Here is a 14310-nt window from a genome sequence, read left to right on the forward strand (position 1 = left end):
AAGTTTTCAGAGTTTATTCATTATACTACCCTCATAGGTTTTGTTCGCCGCATGGCTCTAATAACCACAAACACCTAGTGCGGTCCGCCTGTGATTCAACTTCCTTTCCCCCCTTAACTTCACTCTTCTTAAAAACTGGAGTTCAACAACAACAACAAATACAGCAAAATTTTTAAAAATTAGGACCAAAGTCTACATCCTCAGAATATGTCTCAAAGAATCAGAGCTTACACTCTATTGGTAAATGGCTGGAGGATAGTAAAATCAAGGATTCTCTGCGATGCTTTGGGGCTAATGGAGATCAGATGAAAAGGTTGTCACTCACTATTTTCCAGGCATCATAAAATAAATTATATCACCATCTGGATGTACAATACTTGCTATTAATGACTCAAAGATCACCATCTTTTGTTATAATTCATGTTTTCATTGTTTTATTTTTGAATAACTCCTGTCATTTGAACCAAAAATAAGGTTCCTCCATGGCAATAATAATAATTCAAATTCTCCCAGAAATATATCAACAAAATTAACATTTTCTTCAAAACTGGGAACATATCATTCATAACCAAACACAATTGGTAAAAAATTCATCAAGGGCACAGTCCTAAGCACTCTATTTTCACATAAGTTTTCAAAGGACCTATAAATTAATTCCCAGGATAGTTCTTAAAATCATAAATTATTTACACTGTAGACTGTAATACAACAATATAATAATTCTTTTAAATATTCAAATATACAATCCCATATTTGCAAAAAGAAACTTTGGAAATTGAACAGTAAGGGTAAATGGAGTCTAGTTTCCCCCTGAATTTTAGAATAAACAATAACCATAACTTTACAATTTCAACTTCTGTGTATTTTCACTCTGTAGAAGTATTAAAACACTCACGACATGCTTTCCTTGAATATCAGAGACTTTTCACTTGTAGTTTAGAGTTTCAGGTTGACTTCTGAAAAACAGTCAGGAAAACACACCCTTTTTTCATTGATACTATGTAAATTTTGCTCTTGGGATTACCACTATTTATACTTTGTCCACCTCAATAGGATTTCAAGAGATTTTTGTAGACAAATAAGTTATAAATAAATTGTTTTCATAGTCTTGACAGGCAGTAGTATACTTTATTAAGCATTGTTAAGGCCTAGGATGAGACAACAAAACCACAATATAGATATAAGGGAAGGGGGTGGAGCTGCCCATGCCCCACCCTCACAGAGGGGTATATTTCTCTTACTCTATAAATAATTATTACAAATTTTACATGATGGCCTAAAACTAAGTGAAAAAAATAGAAGATTACATGTGCTATCATGTTGAATACACAGGCCCTGCTGGGGTGTATGTGAAAAATGGAATGGTTATCAGTAAGCGAGATTGTCTCATGCGTACCTACACACATGGGAACACATGGATTAGAAGGTAGAATGAAATCCATTTCATCTCTCAAAATAACACAACTGGATGGACTGAAAATAGCTGATAAATCATAAGAATATTTGACAAAGAGCTCACATCACCTCTTTGCATGGCTATGTTAGAAAAATGCAGGGCATGTATGTTCAATGACACAATTTTTGCAATGTTCCCTTATGTACATAAAAGTCTCATAACTAAGGTTGCATTCTTGCAAGTTCAGGTACTGCACACTGCAACACTGAGCTGCAATAGTTCTCACCCCAGTATTGGTAATGCGGTCACATCCTCGTATACTCAATTTCTTAAGCTGAGGACAATGAATGCCAATCATGTGAAGTCCATTGTCTGTAATATCACACTTTCCTGCATCAAGAGACCGCAGTTTCAAGCAATTTTGAACAATGTGCGTCATTCCAATATCAGAAACAGCTTCGCATCCTCTGATGTTCAAGTACTTTAATTTGACACAGTGCTTTCCAATATACTTCATTGCTGTATCTGTTATAGGACATTTTGCCACACTGAGGTACTTGAGACTTGGACAATTCTTGGCAACTTCCTTCAGACTAAAATCTCTCACTTTGAAGCAATCACTGACACTGAGCTCTTTGAGATTTCCGCAGTGCTGTGCAATATGCTTGATGCCAACATCTGTCACACGATTGCACCTGCGCAGATACAAGCTTTCAAGCAAACCACAACTGAGACCCACAACTCTCAAACCCAAGTCATCAAATGCCACACAATCACTTAGGTCCAAATGTCGCAACTGAAGGAATGACCCATGATGTCCCACACCAAATCCATTTGCTACTGGAGCTGATACATTATTCACACAAGTACAGCCACTCGTATCAAGATGAGTCAGAGTTTGACAATTCAATAAAATGTCATGAAGACCTTTACTTGTGATACAGCAACAGCCAGACACATCAAGCTCCTCTAAATCTATGCAAAACCGAGCAACAAAACCCAGTCCTTTATCAGACAGTAGCTCACAACCATTTAACTTTATTGAATGTACTGTCATACAGTAACCCTGAGTGTCCATGGCTAGTCTTGCCAGTAGATTCCGCAAAACTTTGTTGATGTCGCTTCCTTGATAATTGGAGATTTGAATGTTCGACCAAAGCAGTGGATCCCAACAGAGTGTCTGCCATTTCCGACAAACACCTGATGCCATGCAAAGGTCTTTTGTTGACAAATAAGACAGAATAAAAATCAAAATATCTTCTGGAAGATCATTCAAAGTCATCAACCCAAAATTTGACTTTCTTCTGGGGGAATGTGGAAATATATGGACATCTTCAAAAGCACTGTGATCACTGATAGTTGTGGAGTCACTGTCATATCTTGCCCTGGGCAGAGGCGGCTTCACTTTTTCCAATTTTGTAATCCTGTTTCGTAAATGAGCTTGCAAAGAGTCCTTCCTTTTAACTTTACGAAGGTCTTCCTCAGGTGAACTTTCATTATAACCAAGACTGGTATTAAGTTTACTACTTCTTTGTGTAGAAGGCAGTGAATCTGCATCCTCACTAGCAGCTCCAGGTAATTTTCTGGAGGAAGAAAGAAGTCCATTTGACAAACCACCTTTTAACACAAGGTTCCCATGATCTCTCACTGAAACACTAAATTTATCTTTCTCAGAAGACATTGTGGAAATAGGTTCAGTAAAAGACTGTGATGAAGTGCTCTGGACACTATCAGTGTCTGCAGGCCAGTTGTTTGATTTGCGCCTTCCACCAGGATCCATCTGCACCTTAGCAGAAGCCATAATTCTCTGTGAAACTTCTGAAGTGTCTTTCACACCATTTTGTCCTTTGTTTTTACTCTTATTGCCTCCTTTCTTGTATTTTCTTTTCAAGCAAGCATCATCATATGCTCCTAATTCCTCTCTTTTCTCCATGTCAACAAACATTATTCTATTCCTTGCCTTGAAATCACTGTCAGTGTCTGAACTTGTCTTTGAGTTCAAATTTTCTCTCACGTTTTGCCCCATTTGAGCAATTTTATCAGGTGAGTCAACTGTTGAGGCTCTGTTCAACCTTATTTGAAAGTCAGGAGTTTGTTTTTGCCCTGTTCTTGTTTCCTGATCTAGTTTATGAGCTGCAACAGCACCCTGCAAGTGACTGCGAATTTTCTGCTCTCCATTCATGGTAACAAAGTCTCTCGTGCCATTACTGTCTATTTTTGTATCACCATTAGTGAGTCTCTGTCTGTCAGCCCTTTCTGCAGTTCTTGCTCTGCTTTCATTTCTTACATTTCCGTGAGCGCCCCCAAATTTGCTGGCAACAGAAGTGGAGCTTCCACCGTGCCGTAACTTGTTATGTCCTTGTCTACCTTCACTGTTTCTAAGAAACTCAGGCACCACTAGTTCCTCACTAGGAATCATAAGCCCCTGTCCACCATTAGAGGAAAAATCTGGGTCTTTCAGATCCCTTTTGACCACTGGAGATGCCCCATTTTCATGCCAACGCTGTTGCTGGGTATCTTTCAAGAAATCTGGAACTTCATATTCCTTCAAAGGCAAATGAATTGAACTTTCTCTAGTCCTATGGTTGCTGTTTATTCCTACAGAACCATTTGAAGTGGAACTACGCTTTGGTGTGGGAGAAAATTCGTTGGCAGGAGAATTCTTAGATGTCTTTCCTTTCCTTCTTTTGTCTTTATCTGAAACAAAACAGGAAATTAACTGAGCACTCTCATACTAAGTGATCACACTATGAGGAATACAAGTTCATTTGTAATAAAGGAATGAGGAACACTTTAAAGGCTCAGGACACATTAAGTGTACTCTGTGATTTAGAGTACTCACTTTAAAAACTCAAAAGATTTTGCTGTACAAAAATTTACAACAAAAAAATGAGAAGAAATCTAATTAACATATTCTCCTGGCTTTCATACATGTAGATTTAGAATTCATGACTTCTTGGGCTTTTGATTGCTTCATCAATTTAGAACAATTTTACTTTATTAGAATAATTAATTCAGAACAGAAAACAACTTTACAATCAGCTGAGGTTTTATATCAAGGGCTACAGTACAGGGTTGTAGATAAGAGCGAGCAGCCAGCAAAGTACACTGGCTTCTCTGCAAGGTTTCACTGGCTACTTTCATTGCTTCGAGAGCCTGTACAGAGATGATGTTTATCAGGTCTAAACTTGGGCTCAGTAAAAACATAAATTTGCCCTGCCTATCTTTTCTGAAAACATAAAAAGACTTCTGACTCAAGGTTCATTTAAAAACGTTCTGATGGGGACTGTCTTTTTGACAAATCTTGCTGCAGTGGCAAAAAAGTATGAATAATATGACGTTTTGTCCACCATGTTGGATTTTGAGACCCACAACCATTTATCTTTAAAAAGGCTCTGGCTACTTAAAACCTTAAAGAAAATCCTGCAGTAACAGGGAATTTAGTGTAGGTGCTCCCAAGCATAAGTAATAACCTGCCACTTGCCTTACACAGGTCAAACTGTATTAATGGTTAAACCAATACACCTCGTATATGTTGTAGAAAGCCACTCATTAAATGTGTGGACATTTTTTAGTCAAAGATATCTCTTTTTTTAATCAAGATATTTTATTGCAGAGGGTAGTCAGCTACTAGCATATATTTATACAACACCACAAGCACAGAAATAGTGTGATATAAAGAAGTTACATTGCCCCTTAAGATTACCTCATTTATTTGATATTAAATTTATTTCTCTCATGATGACAATGATAATTGTAAGTTGGAGATTAATTCATGTAGAGTAACTTTTCCTCCTTTGGGAAATAACATTGTTAGTAGCATAATCAGGATGGATTGACAGAGCTAAGTATGAGATCAACAGATTTAATCCAAAGAGCTTTACAAGAGAGGGAGGAACCTTCATTTACCTATTGTTCTTCTCAAAAGAGGTAATTGAGGAGACATGGGAAAGCATGGCATTATTTTATGCTTTACATGACATTGTTGGTGTTCAGAAACTTTTCTGTTCAATTCTTTTCTGCAAATTAGTGCATTGGAAATTAATATCTATTCTTTTGTCCATTACCTGTGACAGGTTATTTAGGTCTCTGAAATAATTAGTTATCAAAGATTTAAAGACTTAACTCTAAAAGGGTGACAACTAGATTATCAAATTCAGGTGATGAATCCCATAAAATATGAAAAGCATTTGCTCCCACTAAGTTCATTTTTCATAGCTATTGATTTCAACTGCTACTTATTACATATTGTCTGGGTTGTATTGGGTGATAAAAAAACAACTTCTTGAGGGCATTTCATTGTTGATGGTTTCAATTTAATTAAATTTGTGATTCTTTAATAAAGAGCAAAAGAGATATTAAAATTTGTCCACTAACACAATACAAATTCCAAGCCTTGCAAGTAGCTTGCTGATTTTTAATCCTGCAATACTTAATACCCACTGGGAAAGTTGTCTTTTGATACCAACATGTGAACATACCATTTTTTATTAATTTCAGTTAATATTAGTTGTTTTTTCTGTTTGTATTTCTGCTAAAAATTATTTTCTCTGGTGAAACAATGGTGTCAGCAACTACATGTAGCTCATTAGTGTGTGTGCAGTCATGTAATTAAGTTGGAAAAATGATAACTATCATAACTTTTGCAGCTCCCTACCAATGGAAGTTTAAGGGTAAAAAAAGCATAGATCTAGTGTAATTTCACATTTGAAATTATTATTCTAAACATTTATGAACAACAAGTGAATTTTACAATAGAAATTACCATGTGTGAGCCGATAAAACAAATACCTCACTGTCTACATGTGTTCAGGTCAAATTTTGCACTCTCATCAATTACAAACAGTATTCAAAAGTGAACTCAGCATAACATCTCAATGGTAAATTTTTGTTCCCCAAAATTCCTTGATGAAATCACCAAAATGAATTTTAAAGTATAAATCAGAACTCACTATCACATAGGTTGAGTTGAGTCAAGTTTATTAAATCCAATTCTTTCTTGTGGTTTTGTTTTCAATTGGATTTTAACTGAGTTTGTCTAGCTTTGGCTAGACATGTCGAGGACTACTTCAAATTCATTTGGAAATTTGAAACATTAGGACTTTGACCACTTGCTCCTGAATTCATAGTAATAAGACCACAAGATTACATAGTCTCCTATACCTTACAACTGCATGGTATGAAAAGAAATACTTAAGATTGATTCTCGGACTTGTTAAAATCATTGCATGATTGATTTCTATTGAGTGGAGCTTCACTTTGACTTATTTTCATATATCAAGTGATATAAATATTTAGCTGACCATAGCAACAGTTCAATTTGATCATCATAAGGCATAATTAAATAATTACAATCAGTTGGACAACACAAAGTAGTGATTCACATTAATGATAAAAATTAAGATGTATCTCAAAATTTGAGGAACAAAATAATCATATGCTAAGTAAAGAAATAAAACATCAATATGATAAACTTTTTATAAAGAAGTGTACATGAAAATTAAATAGGTTCAATCAGGGTGTTCCGTTTGTGCTCACGGTTTCTGCTGATTATTTCTACAAAGTATGTCAGCCTTTTGTTAGTGTACATAGCTTTGATCAAATATATCATTTCAAACTAGTGTCCATGATTATGCAAAAACTAAAATAAATCGATGCATCTGCTTTCATTTTACTCATGTTGAACACAAAGTTTGAAAACCTGATGTACAAATTTCATTGAATCAGTGAGGTATCGATATCAGAAATTACAAGCCTGTCAGAGATAAGTCATAACGTGTAGTAAACATCTCAACTAGCATTCCAAATGCAGTATGCTTCAAAAAGCAAATTTGGTAGGCTGCCATGTTAGATTCAGTTCACGCACCTTCTACACTGAATGTTCCAACGTAATGTGCAATCATTTCACCAAATATCACTTAGCGAGGGATTAAATTTAAATTGATTCTATAAAAACATCCTCCAACATGCGACAACAACTCTCTCTCGTTCGAAGTATATCCTTTAAAAACGCTCATCGTAAGTTATGAAAGATAACTTATTTCAACACTGAAGTAATATTGACGTAAACCAATATTATTCGACACACTCTTGAGAAATGAACTGTTTTTTCGCGGCTAGACGGCTTCTTCGTTTGACGGCTTTAGGCTACATTTGAATAATTAAGGAGCGAGTCGAATTTCTCGACATTTAATCGCAGGAAATCACAAAAAGAAAAGATTAAATGTACAGGAACATTATTTTCCTTGTCTCTCGGAAAACATTCTAGAATATTATCCGCCACTGAGAGCTGGGATTATAGAGGGATGTAACACGAAAGCAGTTGCAAAAGACAACGATCGAACGTTCGAAATGCTTTGGTGACCAATATTGTTGTAGACGGAATCCCAGATCTCGGAAAAAGCTACATTTAAGACGCACGAATGGTTTTTCAAGACCCAATTTAGGTTTTCCAATTGCTCGATCGCCTCTGTCTTTAGAAGAGAAAAGAAAATTTTTAAACTAAATTTCCCGACCAGGTTACTGACATGCTCAGTATTCCCAGCGAAGTTAGAGCGGGATTTGGCTAAGAAATAAATTCGTAAGTTGCTAATGCATCTCCCATGAAAAATCGCATTACAGTAAACGTACTATCACAGCGGAAAAGGAAATTAAAACAGTAGTGCGATGATGTATGTTTTCACAGGTCAGTAAATTGAAAGTATAATAAAGGAAAGGAAAATATTGATCATAGTAAGTGACAGACTAATTCTTGAAGAGGAAACATGTAAAGAACTTTCGATGATAAATATTGTGAGAGATAAATAGTCATTAGCGAGCTACGGATGGCGATTTTTTTCCGCTGGGAGAAAATTCAATTTCGTATTAATGCAATATATGAAATTTTGCTGAAGCAATAAAACGACAGAAAACATTCGAAATGAAAAGAATTCTGCGAATGCTCGATCAAAGCTGCTAGACTTACAATAACAGTAAAATTCTCCATATTGTTTAAACAAACTATAATCGCGAGTGGATTTCTGTGTTTGAAAAAGCTTACGCATTATGTACATATGTTTTTATCTGGCAAACAGACTTATACGGCCCTGGTGACTTACATGACAACATCAAGTTGTGCTGCAGGCAGATAAAATCGATCGATACAGACCAGAAATTTATTGTGACGCCGCAAGAGGTATTTTACAACAAAAGCCCGTTACTCTGCGAATTATTTACCAGGTATACGAAGAAAACTCCAGGGAAATAACTTAAATGAACAGCAGTACGTTTGATTAAGGCCTTGTTCTCCAAATAAATGGAGCAAACTCGCCTATAAGCTGGATAATGCGAAATAAACACGACCATTCCTTAATTTTCCCAAGCTTTCGCATTGTCATGCAAAATTACTCTTCACAACTAACCTTGTCACACTTGAATTTCAAGAATGCTTGCCCTTCTTGCGACATAAAACAGAGATATAATTTATATCTTACCTTCAGTACTTTTCCCTTGTGTATTTCCCATTTGCCCACAAGTAAAATCAACACTATAAAACAGATAAGGGCATCCAACTACCGCATCTTAACACTGACGTTGGTCTGTCTCTCACTAGTCCTGAGTCCCAACCTGTCAAACGCTACCCATGCTGTTTATGCGCAAACAATGAGTCCCAATATAAATAATTAATGTGTCGGATTACCTAAAAGTATGTAAATACAACAAGGGAACAATTCTTATAACAATCTTGTAAATATTTCGTTTTTTGAGGATGAAATGAAGAATTTTCATCAGTCCATCGAGTACGAACGAGTTTCGTTTCGTGATGGGATATCATGCGCACGAGTGTTACGATATTGACAGCCTGCGGTTAAGTGAGTTCTTAAGAAAGTTATTTCTTGCAAACTTGCTTCCAGATCAATATCCTGCAAACATAACTCCCCAGTGACGCAGTGAGGCTGTTGGGATAAATTAAAGGGTTTTTATTTTCCAACTCCAAGAGGTGCGTGTTTCCACTCTTCTAGCGTGCTATCACAGCGATAACAGGATAACATAATCGTTCTGACCTCAAATGGTATAAACTACTCATGCACTAACTCGTTCTTAAAATAAAGTTAATTATTGCGAGACATTTCTTCATAAAATATGGCATATCGTTGTTCAATCTTGGTATTTTAATTGCCTGCATATTTAACTTCTTGAAACATAAGTTTTTTACCGACTCCATCTTAACCTTGCTGTGGAATCGATTTTTTTTCCGAGAGTTTCTATTTTTAGTATCGACGAAACAAAAGTCGATTTTCAGCGCGAAAAAATAATTTTTGACTCCACAATTCTTAGTCAAACATGCAATTTAAGTAACTTCGAACTTAGCAAATAGTTTGCCAATACAGAGCAATTGTGCAAAGTTGCACAAAGTTCAAATATTTCAGACCAAGAGTAACATTTTATTTTATTGGACTGAAGTTACGGAAGCAGTCAACCGCATCAACAATATTGGTACACATCCGTTTCTTTTTTTCCAACTTTACCTTTCCACACCAGTTTCTCTAATTTGTCATTTCCATGTCTCGTTAATGTTTCGTAGATGCTGGTTGATCAATATTTGTGATGAGAATCAGGAAAGGTAGACTAAGGTACTATGTGAATTAGGCGTGGCAAACAATAAACCATTTTATAAAACAGTGAACCTTTGATCAGTTTCGTATTGATTAACTTTCTATAACTTTGTGTATAAATATCGATGCAAAGCAATATCGCGGTATTGCCGATTTCCGTAATTCTACAAATATTGTACCGAAGCCTAAAAATTTGCAACGGTGGACAGAATTTCATGAACAATTGATATTAATATGACAACTATAGAAAAATTCATTCACATGGTAATTATGCTTAAGACTTCACTCTCTACCGGTTTGCCGGTGTCGGTAATAACCCATGCAGGATGTTGGAAGAACACGAAAAATGTTTGCAAATCACAGGCTTGGGGGTAGCGATTTGCACAATTTTCGAACGCTTTTATAAAAATAAACTGTAGGCTCACTTAACAGGTACATTGAACGATAGGTTTTTTTGGCCAAAAAAAAAAGCCGTCGGTCGTATCTCTGTTATTTTAAAGAATTTTGTCGTTTGTGGTTGATTGCAATAAAGCTATACCCCTTCAGCTGTCGTCTAACAATCGTATCTCTTGTGTCTCTTAGACTGGTATAGCCGTAGTCGAACTTGGTATTAAGTGAATAAAGGGGTTAACTGAGTTTCTAAAGAAACTATGATGCTGCGTCGGTGGGTGAGTATAACTGGGTAATTTAGTGTTATCAACTGACAATCGCTCTGACGAAGGACTATAAACGCTCGAAACGTCAGCTTTTAAGCTCTTCACGATGGCCAATTTACGCTATCAACTCGGTCGATAATAGAAAATTACCGACGGAGAATGGCGAGGTGACCGCTGAATACAGGTTGTCCGCTAAATACGTATTCTACAGAATAGGGGTATGGTATTGTAAAAAATTTCATTTTATGCCATAACTAACCACTTAATTTACAAATTCCTTGCTCAAAAATACTACTAGCTTGATTTCAGAAGATAAACATGGGTTAAATATACTTGAAAGCCTGTGCTTAGTTTTATTTGAGTGGTGGCGCTTCAAACGACCGTTCAATACAGGCAGAAGGTATTTAGAAACAAGCCTTGGAATAAAGGATGACCACAACCACTTAATAGAGGTGAAAAGCACAGAGTTTAAGGGGAAAGAATTTCGGGACATTGACGATTGACTGCTTGGTATAGGGGTTAAAAATTTCAATCACCACCCCTTACTTTCCTTCCATATGGGATTCGTCACAAGCGGGACGGCTCGACTGTTCTACGCATGTCACTTGTTATCCGCAGTCACTCAGTAATTGATTTGTATGAGGTTTGAATAACTGAACTTGGCCGCGGAATTAATGGGTCAAACCAGAAAGAGCTCGAGGTTTGACCGTACTTGTCAGTTGAACGAATAACCTTTTAATCAGTGGTTACTTCTCGTTAGACAAATTTGAGGGGAAAATTGATCGATCTGTGGCCTGCTTCTCGAAGGCTCGGAAACTTAGCGGGCAGAATGTCATATTTAAAAAAACTAAATGTTAGGAAAACTAATGAAGTTCTCTGATCTAAAACCCGTCTACTCTCTTTAATTTCCTGATATTTTTTATTGCTTTAATTCCAAAAATATTCATATCTCTATCTGCAATGTACGGCAAACAAAAGACATCTTTAGTTTCCGGGACCGGTAGTAATTGAGAATCTCGTAAAATGGGCCAAAGGGAATGATAAATGGCAAGATCGGATTTAAAAACATTCATTTTAGTATACAATACACTCCCCATCCCACTAGGGGCTGTTTCAATAAAACCTTCACTTCCCTTCTTAATTTTTATTTTATTTTTGGGGGGGAGGGGGGGTTTGTTTGAAGGAGTTAAACAATAAAATGATATCGATAATATGAATGATGATGACGATGATAATGAGACTAATAATAGGATTGATCACTCCTTCACTCGGCCCCAGAACCACGGTTTGGATTCAGCTTTAAATAACAGAAGAAGACAAATTAAATGATGATGATGGTAATAATGATAATAGTCACTTCGAAGAGAACTTTGGTGTAAGGCAGTTTTATTCACCCCTAAGAAGAATTTTTCTGAATAAATAAAATAAATTCAACTACTGATGTAAACAGGAGGGTTTCGCGCGAAATATCTAAAAAAAGGTTCTAGAAATAGTCAACATTTCAAATGCGACAAATCTATCCAATGATAGCTGGCTCAATTTCAGTTATACTTGCACATTTCCACTTGGCAGTCAACACGGTAAGTTGTTCATCTTCTTCGGTGTCTCCCTCTTGGATCTTTTCCTCCAAAACGTATTCCCCGTGTTGTTCACAACCGATATCAAACCGATATTTGCCCACGCCCTGGAGGTTATCATCCAAGAAATTTCCCATGTATCTGTGATTGGAGTGAACGAGTTCTCCCGTGCCGTCGCGCTTGCCGTGTACCCACGATCCTTTGTACTTGGTCCCAGTCGCTGAGTACGTGTACACGCCCTGGCCGTGCCTCTGATGCTCGTACCAGTCACCCTCGTAAGTGTCCCCATTCACGTAGTAGTAAATCCCATGGCCATTTCTCCGATCTTCCACAAAGCCACCCTCGTATCGCGAGCCGTCTGGGTACCAAAACGTGCCCTGGCCGTGCTTTTTGCCTTTGACATACTCGCCGACATATTTGGCACCGTTCTTGAAGCGGTACGTACCATTGCCGTGTCTTTTTCCGTGTTCGTACTGCCCTTCGTACGTATCTCCGTTTGGCAGGGTGGCTTTACCGTAGCCATGGCGTTCTTCATTTTCGTTTCGGTCACCATCGTACTCCTACAGAAATGAATTAAGAAAATAAAACGTAATACAGTAATCAGATTCGTCGAATGGCCTTTGAACTGTATGTAGCGCTCATTTTTAGAAGCTCTGAGGGAAGGGTGGTCTGGAAAGTTTATGTCGTGAAACTCCCCATGGGATATCCTGCTCACAGCGGGAGGAAGACCCTTTCGGGGAGCCGGATATTTGAACCGGCCGGGAGCCGGATATCTGAACCGTGGGGTCCCTTAACTAGAGTTCCAAGTTCATCACGTTAGTGAAGGCCTGACTTAATTTCGCTCCGTAAGAAACCAAAAGATAACGTAACATGTCGTTAGGCTTAAATGTCCTTCTTCAATCTCAAAGGGGTAACCACAAGCGTCAAACAGTAAGCAATCATGCGTAGAAACAAACCACTTCACAAGAGATATTTCATGATAAACTTGAGATGCTGAATCGGCTGAAATGTATTCTCATTTATTCACATGCTCCACTCTTTATCCGTCGATTATCGTTTTAATCATCGCAAGAGAAAGATCACATACAGTTTCTTAGAATAGCTTATAAGTCAATTGACAATTTTAATAGTTTTATAAAATATTAGCCATAATTATGTGCCTTTACGAGCAACAAGAAAAATGTACTTTACAAAAAGTGTCATCAGTAAAAATCACTTGAAAATCCCTTGTACATCGATCACTTTAACATGAAGGCGAGTAAAAGCTTTCAGTTCGAGCGTCTCAACTAAGTTGACGCTTGGTACAGATTAACATCCGCTGAGGAGGGCAAAGCTATTGAGAGAGTTTAGAGGGTGGCTGTATTTGTTTATCAACATCGCTGTGGTATGTTGACTTTGACTGAAGCCAATTACTTTGCAAATTAAGTATGCACAAATCGCTGTTCCTGCCGGGATATTTTTTTGCATATTTAGTTATGACTGAAGAATGGCTAACTCGGCTGCGAAATAGTCTTTCGTCAAAGTTTTCTTCCTTTGATTAAAAGAGAGACAGAAAATTGCACAGAACTTAATGACACTTTCTTAGCTTAGATTGCCAGTCGACATTGAAAACCATAAGCTGTCAAATACTTATAATTTAGCGATCGATGCTGTCATTTTGATAAAATTGAAATGAAAGTTCAAAGACTTGACAGTTGACATTCGCAAGGTTTGCGTCGATTAAAGTTTATCAGTTTCAACACATTACGAAATTTCGGAGATTTAAGAACGAAAAGAGAGAAAGAAGACAGATAAAGGACGGAGCAAATTTTAGGCAAATAAAGTGACAGCTTTTGACAATTCAATTTTTCGCATATTAACCGAAAAAATTGCCGTTTAAACCCGCTCTAACTTACCCCAAGATTGATGCCTTCATCTTCTTCGAATTCTTCCGATCCAATATCAGACATGTTGATCTATGCGAGGAAAAGTAAACGGCAAGGTCTTGTTCGTGTTAAAAGCACGGCAAATATTAGTTCGATTTGTGTTTGCAGCGGCTCATTGTATCTTGAGTTGCCCTAGCAACCATTTGAATAAAGTCGAATTTG

General features: G+C 37.0%; 2 protein-coding genes across 2 annotated transcripts; both read right to left on the reverse strand.

The window, feature by feature from the left end:
• Window positions 1-423: 423 nt before the first annotated feature.
• LOC131790419 (F-box/LRR-repeat protein 7) lies at window positions 424-9130 on the reverse strand. The gene is made up of 2 exons (XM_059107629.2): window positions 8869-9130; window positions 424-4093 (listed from the first exon to the last, which is right to left on the reverse strand). The coding sequence occupies exons 1-2, from the start codon at window positions 8897-8899 to the stop codon at window positions 1542-1544; spliced, it is 2583 nt and encodes an 860-aa protein (XP_058963612.2). The 5' UTR covers window positions 8900-9130; the 3' UTR covers window positions 424-1541.
• Window positions 9131-12015: 2885 nt separating this feature from the next.
• On the reverse strand, window positions 12016-14272 carry LOC131790427 (radial spoke head 1 homolog). Its single transcript, XM_059107639.2, has 2 exons — window positions 14119-14272; window positions 12016-12783 (listed from the first exon to the last, which is right to left on the reverse strand). Exons 1-2 carry the CDS (start codon window positions 14170-14172, stop codon window positions 12163-12165), a joined length of 675 nt encoding a protein of 224 aa, XP_058963622.2. The 5' UTR covers window positions 14173-14272; the 3' UTR covers window positions 12016-12162.
• Window positions 14273-14310: the final 38 nt, after the last annotated feature.

This window comes from Pocillopora verrucosa, chromosome 10 (assembly GCF_036669915.1).
Source record: "Pocillopora verrucosa isolate sample1 chromosome 10, ASM3666991v2, whole genome shotgun sequence".
In the NCBI taxonomy this organism is placed as follows: Eukaryota; Metazoa; Cnidaria; class Anthozoa; order Scleractinia; family Pocilloporidae; genus Pocillopora; species Pocillopora verrucosa.

Bases quoted from the DNA above. Each gene is read 5' to 3' on its own strand.
- LOC131790419 (XM_059107629.2), bottom strand. From the start codon at position 8,899: ATGGGAAATACACAAGGGAAAAGTACTGAAG. The intron at 4,094-8,868 runs GTAAGATATAAA...GTTTTGTTTCAG, and splicing joins ACAAGGGAAAAGTACTGAAG to ATAAAGACAAAAGAAGGAAA.
- LOC131790427 (XM_059107639.2), bottom strand. From the start codon at position 14,172: ATGTCTGATATTGGATCGGAAGAATTCGAAGAAGATGAAGGCATCAAT. The intron at 12,784-14,118 runs GTAAGTTAGAGC...TCATTTCTGTAG, and splicing joins ATGAAGGCATCAATCTTGGG to GAGTACGATGGTGACCGAAA.